This window comes from Pan troglodytes, chromosome 8 (genome assembly GCF_028858775.2).
Source record: "Pan troglodytes isolate AG18354 chromosome 8, NHGRI_mPanTro3-v2.0_pri, whole genome shotgun sequence".
Lineage (NCBI taxonomy): Eukaryota > Metazoa > Chordata > Mammalia > Primates > Hominidae > Pan > Pan troglodytes.
Genome location: NC_072406.2, coordinates 128,667,312 through 128,692,881, shown reverse-complemented (window position 1 = coordinate 128,692,881; position 25,570 = coordinate 128,667,312). Strand labels below are relative to the sequence as shown.

The following is a 25,570-nucleotide window of genomic DNA, read 5'->3' as shown; positions in this document are numbered from 1 at the left end:
AGTAGGAGCTTAACAGACAGGAAGACAGAGAAAAGAACATCCCAGGAAGAAGAAGAGTTCCTGACAACATCCAGCAGCATCAGAGATCAAGACAACCCTCTTGGGGGACAGGGTCAGAATGTAGAGTTCCAGAAGGAACATAGTGAAAGATGAAGCTAGAGTCCAAGGAGACAACCAGACCAAGAGGGACCTCACAAGGCTTACTAAAGAATATGGATTCTGTCCTGGGGACCACTGGGAAGATGATTTATTTGTGTTTTAGAAAAATCAAAGAGGCTGCAGAAGTGAGGGGTTTGGGGGAGCCCCACATAGACCAGGTAGACCTGTTAGGGGGCATTGGATCTGTCTAGTTCTTATCTCCTTGTGTGTCATTTCCCCTGAGATATCTGATTAGGAGCAGACACAGAACTTAAAGATTATGGAAAAAGTGGCAATTGTGAGTCTTTCCATGTAAGCCCACCAAGAGGGGGTCATTTTGGACATGGAAGACTGCCTTAAGTGACCAGAATGGCATAAGTAATATTGATAATGAACATGATGACAGTACCATGTAAACAACATTCTTAAGGTCAAATATGCAGCAAAATTTAACAGCCATTGGTGATTCTTTTGACCAACTCCAAATTTTGGATTTTAGTCACTTCATCCAACAGATTCACTTGAAACAATGGAAGTTTTGGACAAAAGAAACAGGCATGTAATGCATCACCACTAGATTTTATTAGAAGTCAATTCATTGGTCAAATAACAGTAGTCTCCTAACACGGTGTGAGGGTGAGCAGAACTTCCTCCCTGACGGTTTCTGGACTACAGAAGTTGAACCTGTGGAGAAAAAACAACACAAAGTCACCTCCTCTTCCTGGCACACATCTGGAGTGTGACAATGAGGACAACCTATGCCCCCAACCTCCTAGTCTGAGGGAAGGTCACACCCTGTGCTGGAGACCAGACAATGGCTGAGGGATGACCTCTTCTACGTATAGGACTGAATTCTCCTTTCCAGTGTTATTTTCTGGTTGTGCAATAGCAGAGAGAGAAGCTGTCAGTAGACACCCCAAAGCAAAAGAAAGACTCATTTGTCATGAGCAGTCACTGAACACTTAGCCCATGTCAACCAAGGCAACTGAGGAACAGCAGAGTCACCATCATAAGAAATCAGCCCAGTGTATAAAATCTAATTTCTCATGTTACGTTGGCTAACCATTATTTTAATTCAATATTTGAACTGAAAAGACAAACTTTTCTCATTGTGACTGAACAATATGCCTTCTTTCCCTGTGTGGATCAAATAAAGGAAAGGAAGGAAGGAAGGAATAAAGAAAGAAGAAAGAAAGAGAGAAAGAGAAAAAAAGAAAGAAGGAAAGAAAGAAAGAAAAGAAAGAAAGAGAAAGAAAGAAAAGAAAGAGAAGAAAGAAAGAAAGAAAGAAAGAGAAAGAAAGAAAGAAAAAAAGAAAGAAAGGAGGGAGGAAGGATGGAAGGAACGAAAAGAAAGAAGGGAGGGAGGGAAGGAAAGAAGAAAGGAAGGAAGGAAAGGACAGAGGGAGGGAGGAAGGGAAGAAGGAAGGAAGAAAGGAAGGGAGGAAGGATGGAAGGAACGGAAAGAAAGAAGGGAGGGAGGGAAGGAAAGAAGAAAGGAAGGAAGGAAAGGACAGAGGGAGGGAGGAAGGGAAGAAGGAAGGAAGAAAGGAAGGGAGGAAGGATGGAAGGAACGAAAAGAAAGAAGGGAGGGAGGGAAGGAAAGAAGAAAGGAAGGAAGGAAAGGACAGAGGGAGGGAGGAAGGGAAGAAGGAAGGAAGAAAGGAAGGGAGGGAGGGAGGGAAAAAAGGAAAGAAAGAAAGAACAGGCTGAACAATACTTAGGATGCTTTGGAATATTTTTCTTTAATAAAATACCTTACCATATGTAAACTACCAGGCACAGAAAAAAAGTGCTCAGAAAATTTTTTTTCCCTTCATGCTCACTTCCTCAATGACTGGCAGCCTCACAAATAGGAAATTAAAGGTTAAAACTGTTATCAATCAGGGACACAAGAAATGAAAGGCACCAATATTTATACATGATTAAAGGTGAACTGAATTTTTTTTTGTAGTAGTTAAGAATTTTGTAGAGTCAAACTTCCTGCATAGAAATTCAGAAACAGTACCTTAATTAATTATCCATAAAATAAGGATAATAAAACCATCTACCTCATAGGATATATATTTTTGTTTTAACAGCTTTATTGAGCTTTAATTTACCTGGAATAAACTGTACATATTTAAATTGATACGTTTTCACACACACACAACACACACACACCTCTGAAGCCATCACATCAAAGTTATTAACATATCTATCATCCCCCAATTTTCTTTCTTCCTCTTTGTAATTGCTTCTTCCCATTCCCTCCAATATTCACTCCTCCCAGGCAACCACGGCTCTGCTGTCACTATAGAGTAGTTTGAATTGTCTGGAATTTTATATAAATGGAATCTAAGGTGTATGCACTCTTGTCTAGCTTTTTATTCAGTATAATTATCTCGAGATTCATCCATATTGTTGAGTGTACCATTAGTTCATTCCTTGTTACTGCTGAGTAATATTCCATTGTATGGGCAGACCATAGACCACAGTTTGTTTATCCATTCCTCTATTGGTAGACATTTGGATTATTTCTACTTCTTGGCTGTTACAATAAAAGCTGCTACAGGCCAGGCACGGTGGCCCACGCATGTAATCCCAGCACTTTGGGAGTCCAAGGCAGGTGGATCACCTGTGGTCAGGGGTTCGAGACCAGCCTGGCCAACATGACGAAAACCAGTCTCAACTAAAAATACAAAAATTAGCTGGGCAGGGTGGTGCATGCCTGTAATCCCAGCTACTGGGGAGGCCGAGGCAGGAGAATCGCTTGAACCCAGGAGATGGAGGTTCAGTGAGCCAAGATCGTGACACTGCACTCTAGCCTGGGTGACAGAGCAAGACTCTGTCTCAAAAAAAAATTGCTATAAATATTCATGTACAAATCTTTTGTATAATCATATGTGTTCTTGCCTCATGGGTAAATATCAAACACCAAAATCGCTGACTCAGTGAGATGTATGTTTGGCTTTTTAAGAAACTATTAAACTGCTTTCCAAAGTAGTTGTATCATTTTCATATTCTCATTAGCGCTGTATGATAGTCCTTCACAAGAATTGGTATTATCAATCTCAGTTGTGGCCATTTAAATAGGTGGTATCTCATTCTGTCCTTAATTTGTATTTTTCTAATGATTAACAGTGTATCATTTTCTGCTCTTTCACGTTGAGAAAACTATTTTTGTTTTTATATTTAAAGTGCATTTCAGGCTAGGCACAGTGGCTCACGCCTGTAATCTCAGCACTTTGGAAGGTCGAGATGGGTGAATCACTTGAGGTCAGTTTGAGACTAGCCTGACCAACATGGTGAAATCCCACCTATACTAAAAATACAAAAATTAGCTGGGAGTGGTGCTGCTGCCTGTAATCTCAGCTACACAGGCGGCTGAGGCAGGAGAATCACTTGAACCCAGGAGGCAGAGGTTGCAGTGAACCGAGATCGTGCCACTGCACTCCAGCCTGGGCGACAGAGCAAGATTCCATCTCAAAAAAATAAAAAATAAAAAATAAAAAAGTGCATTTTATATAGCCAGAATACAATTGGATATTGAGTTTCAAAAAATACAGTGGGGTAAGTTTTGTCTTCTAATTGTGGTATTTAGACCATTTTTACTTTATATGATTATTTATATGGCTAGATATGAGTCTATTGTCTTCTATTTGTTTTCCATTTGTCTCCTATATTCTTTGTTCTCTTTTAGCTCTTTTTTTTTTTTTTTTTTTTTTTTTGAGACGGAATCTCGCTCTGTCACCCAGGCTGGAGTGCAGTGGTGCGATCTTGGCTCACTGCAAGCTCCGCCTCCCGGGTTCACGCCATTCTCCTGCCTCAGCCTCCTGAGTAGCTGGGACTACAGGAGCCCACCACCACGCCGGCGTCGTGTATTTAGTAGAGACAGGGTTTCACCGTGTTAGCCATGATGGTCTCGATCTGACCTCGTGATCCACCCGCCTCGGCCTCCCAAAGTGCTGGGATTACAGGCGTGAGCCACCGCACCCGGCCCCTTTTAGCTCTTTTTATACTCTATTTTGGATTATATTTTATTCCATTTTATCTCCTTGTTTGGTTTACTTGCTATTATCCTTCGTTTCATTACTTTAGTGGTTGTTTCATTATTTGTTTCATTATTTTAGAATTTATAGCGCATATTTTTAACTTATCACATCATACCTTCAAGGGAAAGTATACCAATTCATAAATGGTATAAGAACCTTCCAATAGTATATTTTCAGGTCTCCCCTCCTGCCTTTTATGTCATTGTTATATTTTAATTTTACATATATTATATATTCCCCAAAATACTGTCATTATTTTTTAAATAGTCAATTTTTTCAAAGAGAATTTAGTAATAAGAATTAAAAATATTATGTATTTATCATGTATTTCCTATTTCCTGTGTTCTTAATTTCTTTTAGTGAATTCTTTTCTACCTGGTATCATTTTCCTCCACCTGAAGGCCTTCCTTTGACATTTCTTTTAGTGTTAACCTGCTGGTGAGGAATTATTTCAGTTTTAAAATTCTTTATTTCATCTTTGTCTTTGAAAGATATTTATGGGTATAAATTCCGGGTTAACGGTTTTTCCTTTCCATACTCTTAAGATGTTGTTTCACTGTCTTCTGGCTTGCATTGTTCCTGATTAGAAATTTGCTGTAATTTTTTTTCTTTACTCTTCTAATGTGTCGTTTTTCTCTGACTGCTTTCAATATTTTGTCTTTATAATTGGGTTTCAACATTTTTTTATTTGTGTAAATTTAAGGGAACAAGTGAAGTTTTGTTAGATGGATATATTGTATAGTGGTAAAATCTAGGTTTTTAGTGTAATCACCTGAATAATGTACATTCTACCTGGTTTGAGCATTTTTATTTTTATGTGTATTGGTTCTGTGCTGTTTTCTTCATGTTTCTTGTGATTTTCTTTGATCTGTTGGTTTATAGTTTTCACCACGTTTGAAAATTATCAAGGTATTATTTCTTCACATATATTTTTCTGTCCCTTCTTTGTTAGGGTCTTCAAAGACCTAAAAAAGGGTCTTATTTCAAATAAATAAGCCTTATTATTATTGTCCCACAGATCACTGATGTTCTTTTAAAGTTCTTTTTAAGATTTTTTTCTCTGTGTATTTCATTTCAGAAAGTTTCTATTATGTATTCAAGGTCATTAACCTTGTCTTCTATAATGTCTAATCTACTGTTAATTACATTCTGGGCATTTTTTGTTTGTGACATTGTATTTTTCATCTCTAGAAATGCAGTGCGGGTCTTTTTCTATATAGGTTGAGCATCCTAAATCCAAAAATAAAAAAATCCATTCCTGAGTTACTTCACTCAGGAATGGAAAACCAAACATCGTATGTTCTCACTGTTATGTGGGAGCTAAGCTATGATGACGCAAAGGCATAAGAATGATACAAAGGACTTTGAGGACTTGGGGAGAAGAGTGGGAGGGGGACGAGGGATAAAAGACAACATATATGGTGCAGTGTATACTGCTCAGGTGATGGGTGCACCAGGATCTCACAAATCATCACTAAAGAACTTACTCATGTAACCAAATACCACCTGTACCCCAATAACTTATGGAAAAATAAAATATATTAAAAATAAATAACAATTCCAAAATGCTCTGAAATTTGAAACTTTTGATTGCCAACATGATGCTCAAAGGAAATGCTTATTGGAACATTTCAGATTTTGGATTTTTTTTTTAATTTTTGATGCTCAACTGGTACATATAATGGAACTATTCCTAAAGTCTAAAGAAATTCAAAATCTGAATCACTTCTGATCTCAAGCATTTTGGATGAGAAACACTTAACCTGTATATGCCATGCCTTTACTGACCTTTTAAGCAAATGGATACAGGTTTAAGAATTGTTTTAATTTTCTCCTCTGCTAATGTAACATCTATGTCAGTTTTGTTTTGGTGTCGATTGATTATTCTCCTCATTATAGGCTGTATTTTTCTGCTTCTTTATATACCTGGGAATCTTTGAGTCAAAGTCAGATACTGTGGATTTTAGAGTTTTAGGTACTTGATAATTCTGGATCTTTATAAATATTCTTGAACTTTTTGTTCTGCAATGCAGTTATTTGGAAACAGTTTCTTTACAGATCTTGTTCAATATAGGTAAATTATTTTCCACTATAAAGCAAGACCTTCTAAAATACTCTACCCTGTGTCCTTTGAATTTTAAACTTTTCCAGACTGCTTGGTGGAAACAAGCACCATTCCCAGTCCTGCAAAAGTAGGGGAACTATTTTCTCTAATCCATCAAATGGATATTTCAATGACCTCCAGCTGGTTTGTTCTCATACATGGGCCAATCAGTACCTTGATGAATATTCAGGGAGACTTTTCATAATCTCTGGGATTCTCCCTCAGCAACTCTCTCCTCTCTGGTATGCTGTCCTGTGAAATCTACTTCCCTGGATCTTCTCATTCTTAGCTCTGATTCTTTAACTTAAGGAGTCCACTGAACTCTGCCTGGGTTTCTCCTCCCTGTGACACATCCTGGAAATCTCTCGGAGCAGTAAGCTGGGGCAACTGCAAGGCTCCATCTTGTCCGTTTTTGTCTCTCAGCGATCACTATCCCTTATTCCTCAATGTTCAGTGTCTGGAAAACTGTTTTTTCATATACTTTGTTTGAATTTTTGGTTATTTCAGTCAGGCCAGTAAATCTGGGCTCTGTTACTCCATCTTTGCCACAAGCAAAGTCCTCTCATTTGGTTTTTATGAGGATGGAAGGATAGAATGACAGAAGCACAGTGCTTGCCTCAGAATTTGGCCTAATACTTAGAAATACTTGGTCTAGTATTGGTATTGTTATGATTATCACCAGATCACCTTTCCTGGTAGTTCACCATCCTTTGGCTCCCACACACTCCCGTCCTGGTTGAAACCAAGAATTATCTCCTGGACCTTCGTCTTCACTAAGAAGACCAGTGATTTGGAAAAGCCTATTTCTATTCCTTGAAACATTCACTGTGTTTCCAGCAACTTAAACAGCAATTAGGTGAGCCTGGGAAGTTTGGAAGATGCACACAAGAAGCACTCACATAGCACGAAGCACAGCTGCCAAAGGAAACATTCCTCTCACCTTAGAATCATGAAGCCGGTTTCTCATTCTAACATTTAATTTGTATCAGCTAACACATATTTATCATGAATTTATCAAAGCTGTTTCCTGAAGTTCTACCCTTTTCCCTAAAGAAACAGAGGGTATTAGGAAGGAACTGCAACTAGGATGCAGGCGATCCCCTGTAGGAGGTTTCACTTAAATTAGACTTTTAGTGGGAATAGAACTATAAACACAGACTCGATATTTCACATCTCCTGGGATTTTCATTACTTACTGTTGTCCAACATTTGTCTCCACTATAATCTTGGATGCTCCCACTCTAGGTAAAGTTGGGTTGATCACATTGTTATACCAAATAAATTTAACCTTCTGCAAGTCCCCAACATCCACATCTGAGTCAAATTCATTGGAATGAGTACTATCTGGTTTGAGAGTGCCCCTAAGGATTTAAGAAGTTAACAAAAACATACATGAGCATACATGTAAATATATACATATATATTTGTGTGTATGTAAGTGTGTACACATATACATACACATTTATGTTTCTAAGACCAGCTTACAATGCATTTCTGGCTAAGGTGATGGGCAGTACATTTGCATTCTAACATATTAAACAAATTCAGACATGCATGCTAACTCAGTGGTAGTCCATTTGCCATGAATATCTCATATTAGTCACCTTTACTTTAATAAAACTTCAAACATGTATTAGTCACAATTCCCCCACAATTTAATAAATGATGAGAGTATTCCATCATCTTTTCACATGTGTTTTGTGGGCAGACTAATTAATTGCTGATCATAAATCAGATGCCAGTTATCAAAGCAAACATGAATGGTTTTATCAGGAAATAGCATGAAAATATTTAGAAACCAAATTCTGAATGGTACTAAGGCGTAAGGATGACATAATTGCTTCCTTTTCCCTTATACATGTCAGTACTCTACTCCCATTTAGTAATGAATAGACAAACTCTTATGTTGATGACATACCTTATACATGTGCAGTATTCCAACATTAAGAAGCATTGGCTGGCCACCGTGGCTCATGCCTGTAATCCCAGCACTTTGGGAGGCCTAGGTGGGTAGGTCACCTGAGGTCAGGAGTTTGAGATCAGCCTGGCCAACATGGTGAAACCCCATCTCTATTAAAAATACAAAAATTGGCCAGGCATGGTGGTGGGCGCCTGTAATCCCAGCTACTCGGGAGGCTAAGGCAGGAGAATTGCTTGAACCCTAGAGGCAGAGGTTGTAGTGAGCCAAGATTGCACCACTGCACTCCAGCCTGGGAGGCAGAGCAAGACTCCAGCCTGGGCGACAGAGTGAGACTCCAACTCAAAAAAAAAAAAAAGCATAGAGCAATATTATTTTACTCACTTGAAAATTTCATACTGCTTAGAGTTTCCTTTATTTCCAAACAAAGAAACTAGTATGTGTCCTGTAACCTTTTTTCCAGACAGTGTGACAGATACCTTATACCTCCAGCCTGCAAGGGAGAAAAATTGCAAAATGTCAGTTTGGAGATAAAAGACACTAAAAACAAGTTAATTTGCATCCCACTACTGCCAAGTTTTGAATAATTTATTTATAATTGTGTGTGTGTGTGTATGTGTGTGTATGTGTGTGTGTGTAATTTTCTAATGAAATAGTGATAGATATTCCTTTATATGTGTTTAGGGGACAGGCATTAGGTAATAGGGGCTTTGCAGAATTTTTTCAAAGTTAAGACAGATTTTTTTTCAAGCCAAGGGACTAAAGAATACATTTAGTTTTCAATTTCCAACCTGACAACTTATCCTTGAAAGTTATAAGAATTTTATGTTAAAAGGTAGTTATAAAATTGTGAACTGTGACATTTTTTCGGTTTAATTTATTTTCATAGATCACCAAATTTTAGGGTACTGCTATCTTTTTGTCTAAATATCTACATTTATTTTCAAAATTCTATAATTCAACTTTTCATTGCCTTTGGGACTATATTAATTTATGAAAACCAGAAGAACGTTTTCTTGGTGCTAGCCAATAGTTTGCCATTTAGATATAGGCTGAGCAAATTGGGGAGGAGATAAAATTTGTCATTAGTATTTAAAAATGTCGGTAACCCCATTAACTCTCATCCAAATAATTTTATTCCTCTGTTATTCAGAAAAGAAACCCAGAACCTGTTCCCATTCCTACCACTCCTCCAGCCTCTAATTCCCATCACCCATGGAGCCTACAATCCTAAACGTCTCTTAAATCTGTCAATGTCTTTCCATTCTCACAACCTCTGCCATCTCTCTCTCCTAGATTACTTTTCTGCTTTTACAAAAATCTCAGAGTTTTGTTCAGTGAAACTTTTGACTGAATATAAAGAGGCTGGAGCAGAGAAAGCCTTCTGAATTCAGCACCAGAATCAAATGTGAAGAAACTTATTTTTGCAGCATTAGGAGTCCAGGACCCAAACTCCGTTCTGCCACCCTAATTAGCTATAATTACCTTGAACATAACATTGAGCATTTTTCCACCTTGCAGAGGGGGTGTTTAAAGCTTTTGTATAGAAAAGCAAGTATGCACATTTTCAGTGGACATAATAATAAAATATATAGCAGTAAGAATATAAGATACAGAAAATAGAAACTTACGTGCAAAATTACTGGCATCACCAGTGTCTAGATAAAATTTCTGGCCCACATCATTTGTTTTCCCAGGATATCTATCAGCATAGTGACCCATCTGTGGGCAGCCTCCACTTGGACAAGGGAAGCACTTGTTCTAGTGAAAACAAACAAATGATGAATGAGGATGCCCTATCTTTTAGTTGTGTACAATATTTCCTACATGTTGTCGCCATTCAAAAATTCTAAAGCCAGTTCTGTTCTGATGATAAATGGGGACTTTAATAGTGTCTCAGCAGCAAAGATTAACAATGCATTTCATTATTCACAACAGTAAGTTACCAACTTCACTGTCAAACAACACAATACTATAAAAATCATACAACGAGCCGGGCGTGGTGGCTCACACCTGTAATCCCAGCACTTTGGGAGGCTGAGGCAGGTGGATCACCAGAGGTCAGGAGTTCGAGACCAGCCTGACCAACATGGTGAAACCCCGTCTCTACTAAAAATGCAAAAATTAGTTGAGCATGGTGGCGGGCGCCTGTAATCCTAGCTACTCTGGAGGCTGAGGCAGGAGAATCGCTTGAATCCAGGAGGCAGAGGTTGCAGTGAGCCGAGGCTGCACTATTGCACTTAAGCCTTGGGCAAGAGAGCAAGACTCCATCTCAAAAAAAAAAAAAAAATCATACAATGAGAGAATATGTGTGTGTGTGTGTGTGTGTGTGTGTGTGTATCTAGCTTCTATTTTTTCTCTTTTGCCTAATTTGCTCCCAAGACATTCATCTACTTACAGCTAGAATTTATTTTAGAAAGATTGCATAAGTTGGCTGTGCATGGTGGCTCACACCTGTAATCCCAGCACTTTGGGAGGCCAAGGCTGGAGGATCACGAGGTCAGGAGATCGAGACCATCCTGGCTAACATGGTGAAACCCCGTCTCTACTAAAAATACAAAAAATTAGCCGGGCATGGTGGCGGGCGCCTGTAGTCCCAGCTACTTGGGAGGCTGAGGCAGGAGAATGGTGTGAACCCAAGAGGTGGAGCTTGCAGTGAGCCAAGACAGCGCCACTGCACTCCAGCCTGGGTGACAGAGCGAGACTCCGTCTCAAAAAAAAAAAAAAAAGAAAGAAAGATTGCATAAGTAGAACAGAGGTTATAATCAGCTTCTGATAAACAAAATAGAATTTATTAGGAGAACAATAGGATCAAAAGTCAGGCTTTTTTCAATTTTTTTTTTTTTTTTAAGGTTTAAAAATGCTAGCCAGGATGGTCTCGATCTTGACTTCCTGATCCACCTGCCTCGGCCTCCCAAAGTGCTGGGATTACAGGCATGAGCCACCGCGCCTGGCTTTTTTCAATTGTTTTAGCTCATGTTTAGCATATCAAGCCCTGAAGGATTCAGATCCCGGAATTTTCTCTATGTGAAGAGAAAATGCCCCAGCTAGCCTAAGGCTTACTGTGAGGCTGATACCTGGAGAAGACATATTCGTATAGGAAAATACCCCTTATTTCTGGACCAAGGACTTCTGGGAAAAAGAGATGGAGAGGGAGGAACCAAGTTGGCAGGACAAGTGTCCCAATTCCCACTGTGAGGGGCAGGGCTACTCTACAGTGAAGGCAAGTGGTGGACTCCTGGCTCAATGGACCATATTATGGGCTTATCACAGTCCCAGGGTTGGCATTCAACAAAATCCAGGTGTTGCCTAAGCCAGCCGGGAAGAAATGGCCAAAGCTCTCTGAGGGCATTGCTAGAGCCAGAAGAATAGACAAGCCCAAGACGTCATCTCTAAATACAGCAGTGTGCCCATCAATAAAACAGGCAAGGCTATTACCCAGAGTCGAAAGGAGCCCAAAGGCTTTGCACCCATGGACTCCCAATTCATTTCCTCTGCTGAACACACGTCGACCACCACCACCAGATCACCTGGCCCCAGCACTCACTTGGAAAGAAGCTTAGAAGGGAGTGCAAAGGTGAAGAAATCTGCAAGACTGAGACATTTTTTCTTATACAAGTGCTGAGTATCACTTAAAAGAACTGTTTATATTGTTGAAATAGACTAAGTTTTAACAGAATGAAACCTGAGGCTTTTGCGTTTGCTTCTTTATTTTTTTCCTCCATTACTTATTGTTGGGTATTGGGGAAGAAAATAAAAATAAAGTTAAAATAAATAAAGAAGGGATCTTCTGTCTCATTGCATATGGAAGCTGTAGTGTGAATAATATATGTACTCCCTCTCCCATAATAGCTAACATTAATTGAATGCTATTATATTTTTTGCTCTGGGCTAAGCAATTAACATATGTATTCTCATTAAGTCCTCTCACCAAATATGTTGAGTTTGCCATCAGTATTTACATTTATACATGAAGAGACTTCTTGGAGAACTGTTTCGCCCAAAGATATTCAGCTATTTAATGGTGAAACCAAGATTTGCATCTTCTCTCTTAATCACTAAAGTATATATCCTGGGTAATTATGACTTCAGCTGGCACATTTGTTACTGGAAATTTTCTTATTAAATCCATAGGTTTTAAATTTTGATTTCAAAAATTTATGGTACAAAGCAAAGTCAATTTTATAAAAAAAAAAACCCAGACAATAGATATGTCATATTTGAGATCACATATAAAGAATTCAACCAAGAGGAAGCCACTACAGCACACATTTACCTGTGTAACAAACCTGCACGTTCTGCACTAGTATCCTGGAACTTAAAGTAAAATTAAATAAATAATTCAACCAAGATATCAAGAGAATACCAAATAAGACAAAAATTCAAAAAAAAAATTTGGCCATTATGAAATTGCACAGAAACGTCCACATGTCTATAATTATATATTAACAGTTAGAAAGGTCAGCATTTAAGAAAATTTTTCCATGTTCATCAGCATCCTATAGCTATTGCTCAGATTTCCATAGATTAATTATTTTTTGTCTGTTTAGGGTTATTTCTAAAACAAGTTTGGACATTATCCCAATGCATACAAAAGTAATACAAATGAAAGTAAACAGGACATTTCCATGTACAAGCTCATTTCTCTAAAGTGCTCTAATTTATCACTATTTAAATACATATAATTAAAGGCATGTATAAGTTCGAAAGTATAAACATTCATTGAATGATGTCATGTATAGGAAAGCACACCAGTCATGAGAAGTGACAGTCACAAAATTCTTTATGCGGAAGGTGGAGTCTACTTACTGCAGTGAAGACGTTGTAAGAGGCACAGGGGAATCCAGCAAAGCCATCGGGGTTGACAATGCTATCAGTGTAATATTTGTAGCTTCTTAAGTGATTACAGGCCGCAAAGTCTCGAGTCCCTTCGAATCAGACATAATTACACATCAAGGACAGATTTTATTTTTCCAAGTTAACGTCATATTCAGAATATAGTGGTTGAATAGATTTCTCTAATTAGTGTGAGCTCATGCAGGTCACAGAACAAAGTCATTTGTAAAGTATATTTATGATTTGTGATGTAATCACAAGTTGAGTACTGTTTAAGATTATAATAGGTAATACTGTAATTAAATGAAAGGTTTAAAATGCTGTAGAAGAAAAAGATTGGTTTAAATAAATAAAAGCTCATTCCCTGAATTAGGTACTCTGAAGTTGACTGAAAATACGCTTTCTTTCCCAGTCTCCTCATGCCCACTTATCCCAGTGAAAACCTACATCTCATGGATACAATTAAAAGTCTTTTGTTATATAAAATGTGAGACCTGTACAATTCCAAAGAATTTAGCAAGTTTAGCAAAACAAAACACAAGCTTTCCCCCAAGAAGATCTCTTTCTACACATAATAGTTCTACCTTCCCAGATTCCGTCTATGTCCACAATCTGAGAGAGAATGTTCTTTTTACATCCAGGCATTTCCACTCCTCCATTTGGAAAGAAATCTAGGTGGCCCACAACTTGGCTCATTCCAAACCCTGAAGAATCATAAAAATACATGAGGGTTTATGCTAATGTATATAGACTCAGACACTATAACACCCTTTGGGGGACGGGTTGAGGAACTCACCCAAATTGGGGACTATGGGGGCACCATCCGTGTGAATTACATCCACAAATTTGGCATCGCTGGGGTCCAATCGGACTAATTCAGGTGTGCCCTGAAAGCAAGGTTCTGCTGGGTCCAACCCTAAAGTAAAGAGTATGTTTCATGAATTATGAAAAGTCCTGAGTACAAGTATTAAGAGTAAAATATGAGTTATGCATGGAAAGGGATGAACGAGTTCTTCCTTACCTGACCATTTGCTGAAGAGGAATCTACGTCTAGCTATTTGCTTTAAAGTGAATTTTCCCCAAACCAAACAATATGCCTTTCCTCATGGCTGCATAGTCACTGGGAGAGTCTTAGTCACTAGCAGCAGTTACAACAAAAGAGGTAGACTCTGGGACACACTGGACTAAAAACCACTCAGGGTAAAAAGAGTCCCCATTAGACTGTGAACTCCCACAAGGGCAAGGACCTTGGCTTTCACAAACGTCACTGAGACCACAGGCATGCACTGCACAGCACCTGGCCGAGCAGGCTGTGGGAAAGAAACATTTACAGACGGTGGAAAAGAAAATCTTGTGCAGATCTCCCTTTCAGCAAATGAACGGATAGGCAGTCCAGATTATCCCAAGTCCAAATACAGCTGACTTATCCCAAGGGTTAAAAAGAAAATCACCAAGTCAGAGACAAAAAGGTTGAACACAGATGGAAGAGGAAAGTGGTCCTTCCTTGAAATAATCACCTTTCAGATCCAGGATGGTAGCATCTTTCTTATAACCTTACAGAGGTTTTAGAACCTGGGTATCCAATATGTGAGCTCACTGGCTGAATGCAGCCAGCCTCAGGTTTGTAAAATACTATTTGTTATCTCATTAGCAGCACACAGAAGTGGCAGCCCAGAACACCCTGACCACCTTTTCCCTGACAACTCTGGGGTTATGTTTGAGGTTTAAGCACATTAGCAATTGCTAATGAAACAGAATATAATTAGTTATACAAATTTCAGCTCCTTAGGTTTAATTATATTTATTCTACTATTTATGAAATTTATTCTATTCATGAAACTTGTCCTTTGTGAATGTCGGTCAATGGGGAAATAGACATGAATAAAATCTCTAGATGTCCTTAATTCATATTCTAGTCATGTGCAATATAAATATGTTAAACAGAGTGCTGTAGACCAAAGATTGGTATCAATGAAGACTTTACAAAGCCTCACAACATAGCGATTTCTGATCATGGGGCCCAATTCAGAAAATGTGAAAAGGTAAAACGTAGGGTTGCACCAAATTTCCATCTTGTATTTCCTTTTAAACCACATACAGGCTGCATTTAGTCTAAGTTTGTAGCTTCCTTTCTTTCTTTTTTTTTTTTTTTTTTAAGGAGATAGGAGTCTCGCTATGTTGCCCAGATTGGCCTCAAACTGCTGGCCTCAAGAGATCATCTTGCCTCAACCCCCCCTGGCATCTTTCACTGTTTTCACCAACCTGTGATGCGTCCAATGGTCCCATTGGTTCTCCTTCCAGCCTCCCCAGCAGCGTGGGCACCCAGGCTGTGGCCAATGACGTGCACGTTGGAAGGTGAGTAACCGAACGCCGACTGTCGGAAAGAAAATCTTTTCAGAATGTTTTCAAGTGCAGTCATGAGTTGCTCAACAACAGGGATACGTTACAAGAAATGCATCATCAAGCGATTTCATTGTTGTGGGAACATCATAAAATGTATTTACATAAACCTAGATGGCATAGCCTACTACCTACCTGGGCTGTGTGGTACAGCCTGTTGCTCCTAGGCTACAAATCTGTACAGCATGTTACTGTTCTGTGTACTCTAGGCAACTGGAACACAACGTAACTAGTTGTGTATCCAAATATATCTAAACCTAAAAACATACAGCAAAAATACGGTATAAATGATTTTAAGCTGGCCTTGGTGGCTCACACCTGTAATCCCAGCACTTTGGGGGGCCAAGGTGGGCTGACCACCTGAGGTCAGGAGTTCAAGACCAGCCTGGCCAATATGGTGAAACCCCGTCTCTACAAAAGTAAAAAAGTTATCTGGGCGTGGTGGTGGGTGCCTATAATCCTGACTACTTGGGAGGCTAAGGTGGGAGAATCACTTGAACCCGGGAGACGGAGGTTGCAGTGAGCCGAGATCGCGCCATTGCGCTCCAGCCTGGGCGACAGAGCAAGACTCTGTCTGAAAAAAAATTAAAAAATTCTGAAGTGGTAGATCTGTAGAGGGCATTTACCATGAATGGAGCTTGCAGGACTGGAAGTTGCTCTGGGCAAGTCATGGAGTAAGTGGTGAGCGAATGTAAAGGCCTAGGACATTACTGCACACTGCTGAAGACTTTATATACTGTACATTACTCTACACTCAGTTCATTTAAAATATTTTTCTTTCTTTATGCAATTTTTATTTTATTTTATTTTATTTTTGAGACGGAGTCTCACTCTGTTGCCCAGGCTGGAGTGCAGTGGCACGATCTCAGCTCACTGCAAGCTCCACCCCCTGGGTTCACGCCATTCTCCTGCCTCAGCCTCCCGAGTAGCTGGGACTACAGGCGCCCACCACCACGCCCAGCTAATTTTTTGTATTTTTAGTAGAGACGGGGTTTCACTGTGTTACCCAGGATGGTCTCCATCTCCTGACCTCATGAACCGCCCGCCTCGGCCTCCCAAAGTGCTGGGATTACAGGCGTGAGCCACCGTGCTGGGCCACAATTTTTACTTTTTTTTAACTTTTAACTTTTTGTAATAACCTTTAGCTTAAAACACACTGTATCCCTGTATCAAATTATTTTACTTCTTTATATCTTGATTCTATAACCTTTTTTATGATAATTTTTTTAACTTGTCAAAATTTTTTGTTAAAAACTAAGACACAAACACCTGCATTAGCCTAGGCCTACACAGGGTCAGGATCATCAATATCACTGTCTTCCACTTCCACGTCTTGTTCCCTGGAAGGTTTTCAGGGGCAATAACATGCATGAAGCTGTCATCTCCTATGATAACATGTCTTCTTCTGGAATACTTCCTGAAGGATCTGCCTGAGGCTGTTTTATTTTTCTTTAATAAGTTGAAGGAGTATACTTTAAAATAATGATAAAAAGTGTAGTAAATATGTAAACCAGTAATGTCATCATTTATTATCATTATCATGTATTACATACTGTACATAATTATATGTGGTAGACTTTTATGTAACTGGGAGTGCAGTAGGTTTGTTTATACCAGCATGACCACAAATCTATGAGTAATGTGTTGTGCTGTGTGGTATTGTGATAGCTATAGGTCACAAGGCAACAGGAATTTTTTAGCTCCATTGTCATCTTATGGGACCTCCATCATATCTGAAGTCCATCATTGACCTACAAGTCCTTGTGTGGTGCATGACTGTATTGCAGAATTCAATGAGGGGCGCAGAGGGAGAACCTTCAAAAACCTCAGTGTCAAGAAGATACACTGCCTTTCCAAAGCACTTGACTTCCATGTTTTTTAAAATAGTTATAATGAAAAATGGAAATGGGTTTAACTTTTAATCTGGTGGAAGTAGGGCTGTATTTTGTTGTTTTACTATGGAGAGAGAACTCTTAATGAACATGAAGAGTTGTTATCCAGAGAGGATGAAGCAAGTATTTGGATTAGAAAGTAAAAATAAAAACAATTATTTAAACACATTCAAGTATAACATTTTCTGTGGTTTTTGTTACCAAATGAGGTTAGCTTGTTATCACCGTGCTTCTCTTAAGAAAGCAAAACTAAAATCAAATAAAACTAGATTAATCTTAAGGTTGACATTGGTAATAACTAGTAAAATTAAAACAAATACTCGTGGAATTTATTAAAAACAACCTACCAATTGCTTGAATAAGTTAACTTAAAAAAACTAGTTTATTAACATAATGGGTTATTGATGAAACCCAAAGCTAGATTTTTTAAAAAATTTTTCTTTGTAGCCAAGAGAAACATCATATCTGAGTAGAGAAGTGTCTTTATCTATGATTAAATCTACAGGCTTCTTTTTTTTGTTTTGGAAAGATAATCTGGAAAACCATGTGTACAAGCTTTTATGCAATCCGGGAGTAATTACCTGAAGAAATTCAACAAAATATGCCACTTCTGCTCCCACGATCCTGATGTTCTGCGAGGCTTGTGTGTATCCAGTTCGGGAGCCACCTTTCCAGTCCACACAGATACAGTTCACACTTTCCACCTTGAACAGATTCTGGTGGAAGGGGCACAATAAACAGATAAATAATTCAGGATCTTTATTAATTACTAGTTAACATATTGGAGGACTAGGATAAATTCCCTCCTTGACCCACACAATGTCATTATAACCCTAATGCAATTGACAAAACTTTTAGTCTGTTATAGATATATAATCTCTGCTAAAGTTTAAAATCATCTCCAAACTGGAATTTGACCATAGTGGGAACTGGATTCTTGGGATTTCTATTGTAGCAGATACAGAGACATTTAATTCAAGAAAAAAGTGTATAAACTGTATAAAATGTGGTACAATGTGTTGTTCATTAGGTCATCTTAAATGCCATAAGACTATGTTGTCCCTTAATAGAATGCACCCAAGGACATTGTTTATCTTGTCCACTGGTATAGCCTCAGTGTCCAGAACAGATTCTGGTACACGGTAGATGCTCAGTAAATATTTAATGAATGAATGAAAGACAATGTTAGGACCCCTTATATAAATACATTGAAGGTAAATAAGTTTTTCCACAATAGAAAGACTAATCAAATTTTTTGGATGAATGTGTTTTATTGTACATCACTAAAGAGTTATTAATATTTCACATGAAAACATTGCCTACCAGATATCTATGGAAAGCCTTGTTTGATGGCATTTAATTAGGGCTTCATGGAGGTTAGTTCTGGAAGGAATTCTGTTGTCTGAGTGTGTTTATGTATAGCCTCTTTTTTTTTTCAAAAAGAATTTGAGAATAGGCCAGGTGTGGTGGTCACGCCTGTAATCCCAGCACTTTGGGAGGCCGAGGCAGGTGGATCACGAGGTCATGAGATCGAGACCATCCTGGCTAACATGGTGAAACCTCATCTCACTAAAAGTACAAAAAATTAGCCTGGTGGTGGGAGCCTGTAGTCCCAGCTACTCGGGAGGCTGAGGCAGGAGAATGGCATGAACCCGGGAGGCGGAGCTTGCAGTGAGCCAAGATCGCGCCACTGCACTCTAGCCTGGGGGACAGAGCAAGACTCCATCTCAAAAAAAAAAAAAAAAAAAAGAATTTGAGAATAATGGAACAATCTTCGAAATCATCTGCAACTTTTCCATTTTTCAAAAGGAAAAATCCAAAGCAGGGAAAAGATTTGCTAATCATAGTTAGCTAAGGAGAGAGTCAGGACTGGACTGTAGAACCTTTATCCTTCTAGTTTAAACCACTTGTTTCTGCGTCTCAAAGCAATAGTTCTGTCAAAGCCAAATCAATGCAGAACAAAACAAAACAAAAACAAACTACAATTGCCTTTGGGATCTTAGAAATAAATTGCATAGCCATATCAAAGGTAACTATATTCCTTTTGAACTGAGAATCACATTTTTTTCTTCGCTGTTCTATAAATATCTATTATTACCCTCCCTCCAGTAATCATCAGCTTTAAATTATTTTGGAGGACAAGTTGTGGTTTTACTGCTTGTGTTTAAACTTGCGGAGTGTACAGATTCTACAGTGCTCATCTGTCTTCAGGATCAATGGATAGGTTCTGGAATTGACTCATTCTGCCCTTGGTTTGAGCCAGAGGCAGACCTGAAACTGTATGGGCTTAGGAGGACATTTGTGTCTTTTTTTTTTTTTTTTTTTGAGACGGAATCTTGCTCTGTTGTCCAGGCTGGAGTGCAGTGGCACGATCTTGGCTCACTGCAACCTCTGCCTCCCGGGTTCAAGCGATTCTCCTGCCTCAGCCTCCTGAGTAGCTGGGATTACAGGTGCGCGCCACCATACCTGGCTAATTTTTTTTATAGTTTTAGTAGAGACGGGGTTTCACCGTGTTAGCCAGTATGGTCTCGAACTCCTGACCTCATGATCCGCCCGCCTCAGCCTCCCAGAGTGCTCGGATTACAGGTATGAGCCACCACACCCAGCCTGTGTCTTTCTTCTTGACACCTCTGAAGAAAGGACTACTCCCTTTGTGCGACAGCAGGTCAAAGAAATTTGATGAATACATGAATAAATACTTGAATAAATGAATCAACAGTAATGTTCCTCAAGCACTAGCAGTTACTAGGAAAATTTATTCTATTTGATTTTCTGTCTTTTCATTCTTCTTTATGACAGGGCATATAGCCAAAGGCAAATTAAAGAAAATAGGATCACCGCTGTTGAAACAACAGAAGCCAAAAATGAAAACCTACACAGTTTTCCAAGTTATTGCTACCAGAGGAGATCCGAGAGTAGCAAGTGAAAATCAAAGGAAAAGAATTCATTCAGGCAAAATGAGATCTCTTAGCACTTCACATAAAATTAAAAACTAATGAAAAAACAGGGGCCTATAACCAGCTGGTGTGCATCAGCATGACAGCATCTGTTGCTATAATGTTGAAACACCTCCATATCAGTTATTCAATAACCACTGCCTGGATCCACCAAGTGCTTGCCAGCCTCACTGCTCTGACCATCCTAAACCCCCTCTTCCCACCACCACCTCCTTGACCTCCCCTAGGAACTCCAGGCTCAGCAGGGGTCTGAATATCCTCCAAGACCTCCAAGCACTGTCCTCATTGGTCGGGGCCAGTGCCTTACCGTTTGTTAATGACCACTTTGGAAACGATCTTTCCTTGAGAGATGACCACATCTCACCTTGCACACATCGGCCAGCCAGTTTTCTTCTCCCTTGTCTATGAATCCATGAATAATAAAGCGAGTTTTTCTATTTGTTTTGAAATTGGAGCCACTGATGGTTGATGAATCTGCGACAACTTCCTGTTTAGACAGAAGAGTGTTTCATGTCAGTTTCCTATAGTAGCCAATAGAACCATTTGTACATGGAGAGGGGCAGTAAGTAGAAGACTGCTAGGATTCAGGATCCTTGTGAATAATGATTCTTCCATAACAACCACAGTATTCACTATCATCATCATGTTGCCATTTCCCAGTCATCACAACATGTTTGCCATTGTTCAACTTGGGATAATATGTCTGTTATAATCTTGGTGGTAATGATCTTTTCTTCATACAATGGAAGGCTTTGTGTGTGTGTGTGTGCGTGTGTGTATTTTTATATGTCTTTATCTATGTAGAGATACATATATATAATAGGAGATTACATAAATATATAATATTGGGAATGTTTATATACTTTATATGTATAATTATAGCCCTACATTTACAATATTTATTAAATGTTATAGAGGAAGGACAAGAATAATATGAAGTTAATGAATCTTTTATAAACAATTTACATTAAGTAATACCTAAGCTCAGTGCCCTGAATATCTACAAAGATGCAAATTTCACGGCTGATTTTTTTCTCTTAAGAACTTGAATATTCAGTATCCTTATTACAGAAAACAGGTGGAACTTGGTTCTTCTTTTTTTTTTTTTTTTTTTTTTTTGAGATGCAGTCTCACTGTGTCACCCAGGCTGGAGTGCAGTGGCACGATCTCGGCTTACTGCAAGCTCTGCCTCCCGGGTTCACGCCATCCTCCTGCTTCAGCTTCCCGAGTAGCTGGGACTACAGGCGCCTGCCACCACACCTGGCTAATTGTTTGTATTTTTAGTAGAGATGGGGTTTCACCGTGTTAGCCAGCATGGTCTCGATCTCCTGACCTCGTGAACCGCCCACCTCGGCCTCCCAAAGAACTTAGTTCTAAACACAGTGTAGTTCTTACTTGAAAGTTGTTTGGGTTCTCATTAGTATATAGGAGGAAGCGGGTGTTGACATCTTTTGGAGACCAAGGCAATATATGGAGGGGTCTTTCCGTAATTCCTGACCATGGGGAGTCATCACTGAAGCAGCCGAGTCTTTCGTAGCAAACTTCTTTTCCTGCAATCCCCCAGAAGGATATTAGTTTTACAAGCATGCTCTTTTTAACGATCTGTCTGCCAATATATGAGTTCAATTACACTGTGTGGTAGACTTTCCTCCTCTGCTACTCTCAACACCCTCCTAGCCACACACTCACAAAACAGCTTCAAAAGACAACACAACTATTCCAGACAGGCTGTTGTTCTTGTTCCTCAATTCTACCACATGGATCACTTCACTCCCCTTGTGTCTCTGCCCAATCCCAACGTGGGACTCCTTTTAGCCTCCAAACTCAGATATCTTCCTTGGGCTATAGGTGCTCAAGAAAGGGACAGCCCTGTGTCCCTAAGCCTTAACTTCTTGTAGCCACTGTTTAGCTGTGGGCTTTGAAAGGAGAGCTAAAATTTTATGGAAAGGCCAAAACCGTATATCCCCATCCTCGCTGTACTGCAGGTCATCTTCATTCCTGTGATGAAGAAGCTGTTCACAAACAACCAAACCAAAAATCCATGGTTTAACACAACTCTAGGCTTGAATGTCACTCCATAAAAAAATAACCCAAAGAAGGGTTCTCTTCTCTAAGGAGGATAAATCTAGATTAATGGTAGGAGTAAGAGTAGTAGCTGTTGTGGGGGCTGCGTTTCTCAACATCTTACCATGTGCCAGGTGCTGGGCTGGATGGTTTACTAATCTGACCTAATTCTCACAATAATCCTAGGAGATGGGGAATCCGACTCTCCCCATTTTGCAGACAAAGATTCTGAAGCACAGAAGAGTTAAGAATTTTGCTCAGGGTAATACAGTTGTAGGTGGTGGTGGAGCCAAGGTTCAAACTCTTAACTTGACTTAATGTCAGGGTTGCTAGATTTAGCAAATCAAAATACAAGTAAATTTGAATTTCAGATAAATGATAATGTTTTAGTATAGATATGTCACATATTTGTTGTTTGTGGGAAATATTTGCTGTTTATCTGAAATTCAAATTTAACTGGGCATCTTAGATGTTTTCTGACAACCCTACTCCACGTACCTGTGCTCTTATGCGTCTCCTGTGCTTTACTTCTTGAAGCAAATCTTCATGTTATTACTGCGGCCTGAATTCAGCTGCCCTAGCCCTCCTGACCGTGTTGAAAAGTGAATCTCTCCCAGCTCAACATTTATTTGTTTTCTTACCTGCTACTGCTCCCAGCAGCAGTGAAAGAGTCCAAAGTGGCAGCATCTACACGAAATTAAAAACATGATTGAGTCTGGCTAAGTTTTTAAAAGATCGGCAAGTTTTAGTTCATTTAGACCTCTGGGGGAAAATGGATAAATTCTGATCAATTAGTCCTGGAAAACATGTTCCCGACTCACCGTGGCAGTTCCGTCAGGTTCCACACACAACCAGATAGCAACAAAAACTCCTTTTATAGGTGAAGCTTATCTTTTTGAAACCGTGGGAAAATGGCATGCAAAGAAAGGCCCAAGGATGTGTTTCTAATTTTAATCATAGATAAACTAAGGTTGACAGAGTAAAGTTTTCCATAGTAGTTGTGGGAAGATGAGAAAGGGGGTAGATATGTGATTATGTAAAGCTCAAAATCACTTTAATTTCATTATAGTAAAGGTTCTATATAGTAAAGGTTCTAGTCTTTCTGTCTCTTTTTAAGTTTACAATTCTCTGTGCCTGTCTGTGGGCATGTGTGAAATTAAATTGTTTTCACAGATTTGATAACAGCAGTCTTAAAAACAAATACCAGCAGCCTACCAGCTCTTGCCATTTTTGTATAACCTTGCCTTACCCTCAAAAACAGTGAAATAGAAGCAATCCTTCAAGAGAGCTCATACCTTCTGGAAAAGCATTTGATTAATTTTGATAGTCCATAGAACTGATTTATTTCTCAACAATGTCATAGAGGAAAGAATAAACAAGCTAAGAAAAGGAATTGGGGGTACAGCCGAAAGCATAGAGGCAGAATCAGTGACCCCACTATCAGATGAAATGATGAATAAGCAGAAAAAATATGACTCAACTTGGAAGAAAATGGTTTAGAAAAAATAATCTGAAAGAGAATAGTTTGATGGAAAATAACTGGGATGTTTTCAGTTAATGATGGATTGCTTACAATAAATGTTAAAAAGAGTACAATGTGATACCATAATTTTAAGAGACCAGAACCTTTTAGCCTGAAAGTGACACAGCTATACACTGAGTTGTTGAAATTGTCACATTCGTAGGTCAAAAGTGGTCAAAAATAATTCAATCCCCTGGAAAAGTTTATAGGTATAGAGAAAAGCAACAGAATTATCGTGTACAAGGGAAGTTCAAGGAAGTTTGGCAAGGGAATTGTTAAGATAAAGACAGAAGGCACAAGGAAGGATCCATGGATGGACACCATGGCAAATTCCTACCTAATCTTTCAAATATCAGCCTTTCATCCCCTCCTCAGGCAATCTTCCCCAGCCATGGTTGAGCTGGTTCCCTTGTTCCCTCTAAGGAAGGTTCTTTTTAGAACTTCTCTCACTTAAGACTGATCATTTGTATATTATAAACTCAGAGAAGGCTGGAATGCTCAGGGCCTTGTTGTCACATCCTAGCACCTAGCCCAGTGCTTGATACACAGCAGGCCTTCAAAACATCTCTGATGACAAAGTACAACATGAGACTTCAAACAAATTTATGCTTGTAGTTATTTAAGGTCAAACTTAAACTACCCATAGTCACAAGCTTACTTATTTCTTTTTTTCTTTTTTTTTCTTTTTTAATTTTATTTATTATTATTATTTTTTTACCTCTAACTCTTTTTTTTTTTTATTATTATACTTTAAGTTTTGGGGTACATGTGCACATTGTGCAGGTTAGTTACATATGTATACATGTGCCATGCTGGTGCGCTGCACCCGCTAACTCGTCATCTAGCATTAGGTATATCTCCCAATGCTATCCCTCCCTCCTCCCCCCACCCCACCACAGTCCCCAGAGTATGATATTCCCCTTCCTGTGTCCATGTGATCTCATTGTTCAATTCCCACCTACGAGTGAGAATATGCGGTGTTTGGTTTTTTGTTCTTGCGATAGTTTACTGAGAATGATGATTTCCAATTTCATCCATGTCCCTACAAAGGACTTTGTCATAAAGTGAACTCTACAATAAATTCTATCCTTCCAAAAAAAAAAAAAAAAAAAAAAAAAGAAAATAATTTCCTACCCCTCTGTGGCTTAAAAGAGTTTTCTCTTTGCTGTTCATTTTTAGCAGTCTTATTCTGAAGTGCTTAGGTGTTGTTTTGTTTATTATTCTGATCAATATTCATAGCAATTCTTGAATTTGTGGTTTGATATTTTCCTTCAGTTTTAGAAAATTCTTGGCCATATTTTAAAAAAATTTTGTTTCCGCCCATTTCTGTCATTTTGTCTTTAGAACTCAATCACCCATTTGTTGAACTTTGTAATATGTTCCATGTGTCACTAATGCTCTTTTCTGTGTTTTTTATCCTTTTGGTTTTTTCTGCTTCAGTTTAGATATTTTGTATTGACTTACATTCTTGTTTTCTTTAGGTATAGCCAGTCTGCCGTTAAGCAAAATTAATTTTATTTGTTTGACTTTTTGTGTTCTAGGATTTCCATTTAATTGCGTTTGTAGATTCTGGTTATCTGTGGAAATATCAGTAGTTATTTAACATGTTTCAAGATATGTATCTATTGTCTTTCATTATCTTCATTAATTTCTGAATAAAATAGAGTACAGCCTTTAAAAAAAAAAATCTCTGATGGATGATTGAACA

The 25,570-nt window shown here is 38.8% G+C and overlaps 1 protein-coding gene across 2 annotated transcripts; it reads right to left on the bottom strand.

The window, feature by feature from the left end:
- Positions 1 to 701: 701 nt before the first annotated feature.
- PNLIP (pancreatic lipase) lies at positions 702 to 23,187 on the bottom strand. 2 transcript variants are annotated; one of them, XM_001151144.7, is made up of 13 exons: positions 23,162 to 23,187; positions 22,982 to 23,027; positions 21,672 to 21,826; positions 20,641 to 20,763; positions 17,901 to 18,035; positions 15,290 to 15,401; positions 13,824 to 13,943; positions 13,612 to 13,731; positions 13,001 to 13,119; positions 9,823 to 9,952; positions 8,576 to 8,684; positions 7,470 to 7,634; positions 702 to 822 (listed from the first exon to the last, which is right to left on the bottom strand). In XM_001151144.7, the coding sequence occupies exons 2-13, from the start codon at positions 23,025 to 23,027 to the stop codon at positions 759 to 761; spliced, it is 1,398 nt and encodes a 465-aa protein (XP_001151144.1). In that variant the 5' UTR covers positions 23,162 to 23,187; the 3' UTR covers positions 702 to 758. The 2 variants fall into 2 exon arrangements, with proteins under 2 accessions (XP_001151144.1, XP_063637320.1); XM_063781250.1 differs by lacking the exons at positions 702 to 822; positions 23,162 to 23,187 and adding an exon at positions 5,473 to 5,475 and having other exon boundaries at positions 7,481 to 7,634; positions 20,641 to 20,759; positions 21,656 to 21,826; positions 22,982 to 23,131.
- Between the last annotated feature and the right edge of the window lie 2,383 nt (positions 23,188 to 25,570).